Source organism: Octodon degus, unplaced genomic scaffold (assembly GCF_000260255.1).
Source record: "Octodon degus isolate 3935 unplaced genomic scaffold, OctDeg1.0 scaffold00113, whole genome shotgun sequence".
In the NCBI taxonomy this organism is placed as follows: Eukaryota; Metazoa; Chordata; class Mammalia; order Rodentia; family Octodontidae; genus Octodon; species Octodon degus.
In genome coordinates this window covers 455,234-460,664 of record NW_004524689.1, presented here as the reverse complement: position 1 = coordinate 460,664, position 5,431 = coordinate 455,234, and the positions used below count along the sequence as shown (strand labels likewise).

The 5,431-nt window shown below is 58.5% G+C and overlaps 1 protein-coding gene across 4 annotated transcripts in view; it reads left to right on the top strand.

Annotated features, from left to right (window-relative positions):
- The first annotated feature begins 6 nt into the window (after positions 1–6).
- Positions 7–5,431, top strand: part of Dvl1 (dishevelled segment polarity protein 1) — an 11,605-nt gene continuing 6,180 nt past the window's right edge. For all 4 annotated transcript variants that reach the window (XM_004639586.2, XM_023699586.1, XM_004639585.2 and 1 more), the window contains exon 1: positions 7–269. In XM_004639586.2, coding sequence (XP_004639643.1) covers positions 100–269 — 170 coding nt within the window. In that variant the 5' untranslated portion in view covers positions 7–99. The remainder of the gene's footprint in view (positions 270–5,431) is intronic.

Below are 5,431 nucleotides of genomic sequence, written 5' to 3'. Positions count from 1 at the left end.
CGGGAGGGGCGCGGGCCGGCGGGCGGGGAGCGTGCCCAGCGTCCGAGCCGAGGGCCGGGCCCTGAACGCCGCGCGGGCCGTGCGCTTTCGCCGCGCACCATGGCGGAGACCAAGATCATCTACCACATGGACGAGGAGGAGACGCCGTACCTGGTCAAGCTACCCGTGGCCCCGGAGCGCGTCACGCTGGCCGATTTCAAGAACGTGCTCAGCAACCGGCCCGTGCACGCCTACAAATTCTTCTTCAAGTCCATGGACCAGGACTTCGGGTCAGTGGCAGCGCAGCAGCCAGGTGACATCTGTCACCTGGGGAGGGAGGGTCCGCGGGGGCCAGGCGCCCCGGCCCGTGTCGCACCCGCTCTAGACCGGAACCCTGACTGCCACCTGTCAGCAGGCAGCGGTGGCCGAGGGGCAGGCGAGGTCCTGGCTGCCCAGAGCCGTCCCTGGGCGCTGAGGCCACCCTGAGCCCCAGGTTTCACCTTGGCCTATCTGGGCCAGGGCCTGCTGTATTCTTTTCTTGGGGATGGAAGTTCTGGGGCTCAGGGCAGCCTGGGTCAGGGACGTGGTCATGGGATGGACAGGTCCCAGCACCCACTAGGTTCCTAGGTAGGACTGCACATGGGGGTGGCACAGGGACTGCAGTCTGAGAAGTTTTTGGAGTCTCAGGGAGACTGTCCCTGTCGCCTTCCCACAGGGTTCTCATGTCAGGGCAGAGGTAAGAGTCACAGGGATCCTGGAGTGTCCCTCCACCTCCTGCCCTGAGGCTCCTGGCCACCTGCTGACTAGGGTCAGCCTCTAGGCCACTGTGCTGACTGTCCTGGGAGAAGAGACATCCCACTTGTGCTGAGGGACAGGGAACAGGTACTTGGCCATCCACTAGAGGTCTGATGGGTCACAGCCACCAGTAATCCGAGTCCCCAGCTCTGCAATGTGCTGAGCAGGTGTGCCTGGTGCCCTCAAGTAAGTGGCGTCCTTGTGTGTGGCCCTGTCTTGGGGCTTTGACATTGACCTCCCATTTCCTGGATTCCATAATTCCCAGTCCTGGGTAGCCTAAGTCCAGTCAAGGGTGGGCCACTCTGGGATTGGGACCCAAGGTCAGGTGGGCAGCCCTGGCCCAAGAAGCAGGAGGAGAGGGCACATCCTGGGCAGGTATTCCTCAGGGCTGGGTGCTCCTGCTGGTGAGCTCAGCCTGAGGCTGGCTCTGGGATCTGCTTTGCCTGCCTTCCTGCTGGGCCTCACATGGTGCCTTCATTTTTCTGGGCCTTGTGTTCCTGGCCTTGCACAGGGCTGTATGGAAGACCACCTGGATTCTTAGTGGACTATTTTGACAGGAACAACCGAATCACAAATGCTCTTCACAGATTCTCGGCCTGAAGGCACGTGTGGCGAGAAGCATGCCTGTGCCGTGCTCTGGGCCGTGTCTTGGAGGGGCCCTGCCCTCTGCTCATGACATCTGTCTGGGGGCTGTCTACCCAGTAGAGCTGCTGCTGAGCACACCTGGGGACTGTCGCACTCTGGCAGCGGAAGGGTGGGCACTCAGGGCTGTGACCCGGGAGATGGTCTTTGGGGGCTTAGGGTAGGCTTGGGAATGGTCTGGTTCAGTGTGGGAGCCAACAGAGGGCTTGAGCACGGGCTGGGACCCCTCGGGAGAGCCAGGAGGTAGAGGGCAGCCGAGGCGAGCAGCAGGATGGGGCCTCCCTGGCTTGGGCCTCTCGCTAATGGGCCGATGGCTTCATGGCCTCAGGAGCTGGGAAAGGACCATCATCTGCTTTCCTCTGCCCTTCCATTAAGTTCTTTCTGTAGACTCTAAGCTTTGTCTAGTCCATAAATGCTTCATTTAGTGGAATATGTAAGTTCTGATGAGAGGGGCAGGTCTCTCTCTCTCTCTCTCTCTCTCTCTCTCTCTCTCTCTCTCTCTTTTTCTGTCTCATATTTTTTGAAATGGGGTCTCACTGTGCAGTTCAGTCTGGCCTTGAGCTTACTTTGAAGCCCAGGCTGGTATTGAACTACAGGTATCCTCCTGCCTCAGACGCCAGAGTGCTGGGATTACAGGTGTGTGCCACTACCCTGGGCCCCAAGTGAGAATGGTCAGTCATTCTCACTTTAGTGTAAAAGAGATCTTGCTCTGGATACCAAGTGAATATAGAGGGACACTGTGGGAAGGAAAGGCAGGTCCTGGCTGAGGAGGGATAGCGCCCTAGGGTGGCCTCTGACGAGACTGTGAGACTTGCCCTCATGAGTCTTAGCACCCTGTCTTCACCCCCAGACAGTGTGGGCCAGCTCTGGGCTCTCCAGCTTCTGCTGCCTTGCCTAACCAACAGCAGGTTGGACTCTGCTCCACCTTTACGAAGGCTTTCCTCTAGTTTCCCTCTTTTCTTTGTGGTCTTGGGCATTGGACCCAGGGCCTTCACACTGAGCTACATCCTCAGCCATTTTCTTTCTTTCTTTCTTTCTTTCTTTCTTTCTTTCTTTCTTTCTTTCTTTCTTTCTTTCTTTTTTTTTCAGAACCAGGGATTGAACTCAGGCCCTTGAGCTTGCCAGGCAAACACTTAGTCTACTGAGCTAACTCCCTGCCCCCCCCTTTTTTTTCTTTTCTTTTTTTTCTTTTGCAGAACTGGGGATTGAACTCAGGCTCTTGCGCTTGCTAGAGAAGTGTTTATTCCACTGAGCCATCTCCCCAACCCCCTCAGCCTTTTTCTTATTTTTATTTTGAAACAGGGTTTTGCTAAATTGCCCAAGCTGGGTTTGAGCTTGTGATCTTCCTGCCTTGACCTCCCTGAGGGCTGAGATTCTAGGTGTGTACCACGGTGTCTGGCTCTGTACACCAGTTTTTATGAGCAGACGATGATTGCTCTGAGCAGGACCTCTAGGGCCTGGGAGCAGTGTTGGGGCCTCTGGCATGGGGTCTGGTGATGATCAGTGTGGGATGGGGTCTGAGGCAGAAGGAAAGTTTTGGCCTTCAGTCCCCACTGGCAGGAGATATTGCCAGTGCAGGCCGGTGGGCTTGGAGTTCAGTTGGCCCACTCATCTCCATGCAGGAGACCCAGCCTTAGGGACTGTGTAGTTGGACACAGGTCACTGGGAGTCCTGGACTCTGGCCGCCTACCAGTGGGCACAGGTGTTCTGTCAGCCCCATGTGCCCAGGAGACTGCATGGGGGCTGCTGCCTGTGGCCTCTGATAGTCTCTGTGACCCCACTTCCCCAGGCTGGCAGGCCCAGTGGATGCAGTACGTAACCTGAATTGGGAGGGGGTGTAGAATGATCCAAGGGCTCTATGCTACCTGCTGTGCGGGCACTGGGTCTGGAGCTGGGCAGTTGGTGCCTCAGGCTGAGGCCCACCATACCCCAAGGCTTGGTGCAGCTGGGATCCTGACTCATGGGGGTACTTGGGGATGGGCAGGGGGACCCTGGGGGCCTTTGATTGATGTGACCTCTGTAGCCCAGAGTCCTTTTTTTGTGGTGTGTGTGTGTGGGGTGGAACTGGGGATTGAACTTAGGCCCTTGCGCTTGCCAGGGAAGCACTTATTCCACTGAGCCATCTCCCCGGCCCCCAGGGTCCTTCTTGGCCAGGTTCTGTTGTGCTCAGAGGACCCTGCCTTGGTGTGGATTCCTTTGTGGGAGGTAGAGTCTGGTGGCCGCAAGTTCGAAATTAACCAGGATCACTAGGAATTCTGAGGTAGAGTCCCTGGCTGGTCATCCTGACTCCGTGGAGCTGCTCCTGAGCCTGTCCCTCCACCCAGGAGGCCATGTACAGGAGCCTAGCGCTGTCCAGTCTCCGTTCTGGACCTCCTGAAAGATCGTGCTGTCAATTATGGGCTGCGTTGCCCATGCCAGCGCCCACACCTGCCCTCCACTGGGGGCTCTGGCACCCCCACCCTGCCTGGCTGGGGCTGTGAGGATCTGTCACTTGTCACTCCCTCAGTCCTGGCTGTGGGGCCTCCTCATGGACCTAAGGGCTTATACCTAGGGGCAGCGCTTGAGTCCTGCCTACTGGGCTGGACCAGGGGAGCAAGGCCTTTGGGCCCTGGGAACAGTGCCCAAGTAGTACTGTTGGGAGGCACAGGGACCTCCATAGCTCTGGTCATCTTGAGGCCCTGGCTGTGTGGGCAGTGGATCTTGAGGGCAGGCAGGGCCTTAGGGAGACAGTGGGTGCTGGACTCCCATCTGTCTCTTAGGGTGATTCAGGCAGGGCTGCAGCTGGGTGTGTCAAGGGGCAGGGTGCCGGCTGGCCACTGGGGCTGTCATGGAGCAGCCCTGGGGCCTGCCCTGGGGTATCTGCTGTGGTCATGTAATTGCTGTGAATCTCAGAGATGGAGAACTCCCTGCCACCTATGGTGCACTGGCTGCTGCAGGCTCCGCTTCCAATCCCAGGAAGCGCAGGCCTGGCACGGCCTGTGGGGAAGCTGGACTGGCTGTACAGGGCTGTGGGTCATGGGTGAAGGCAGAGGCTTGAGGGGTTCTCAGAAGTACCTGTCTACCTGTTAGGGCATCTGCCTCATTGGACAGGACCCCGAGGGCATCTAGAGCAGTGGCAGAGCCTTAGAGGGCTGGGTGGGATGCATTCACTCTCGCGGGCTGGCCCTGTGTCTGCTGCTGCTCTGCCCTAGGCCTGGGGCTTCCTGGTGAGGTCTGCAGTGGGGCCTCACTCTCTGGGTGAAATGGACCCCTGTCGCAGTGGGGCCGGCTGCTGCCACCCTGAACAAGGCGAGTCAAGGTGTCCTGGAGCTGGTGGCCAGCTCTGGCATTGGGCCATCAGTCCATGAGGCTGCTTCCTGCCAGGTGCATGTCCAGGCCCAGCCCAGTCTCCCAGCTCCTGTTTCTCATCTGGCCCAAGTCCCAGACGTGGAAAATCCCGCTGTGCTTGGCAGGGCCTAGCGCCAGTGGGTGGGGTGTCCAGGCCCTGGCTCCCACCTACCACCTCCTAAGCTGTGCTGGTTGCTACCCTTGCCCCTTTGAACCCTGACCCCAGGGCATCTGGCCTCCTTCCCAGTTTATTCTTTTCGCTGATCCTTGGCATCTTACTTGGGTGTACTATGCCCTTGCCCTCGGGGCAGCAAATGGGCAGGATGCTGGCCAGTGGGTGCAGCCAGGACTGGGCTGGCTCTGACTCCAGCTGCCTGGTCCTCAGGTGCCAGAGCCTGTGGCTACTTGAGAGTTGGGGCTAGTTGAGGGTATACGTGAATGAGTAGGCACATAGGAAAGTGCAGGGCTGCCAGACATGGGGGGACAAATCACGAGGGTCAGGGTTGTGGGTGCTCACAGAAACAGGATGGATATGTGTGAAGCAGGGACTCAAGCAGCATGAGGAGCATCAGACCTGTCCCTCCAAGAAGCAGCTGCAGTCCTGCAGGCTGTCAAGAAGCAGGAGGGCTGCTCTGGAAATGGCAGGAAGGTGGAGCCCAGGGTGTGGGCATGGATTTGCAGTGAAGGG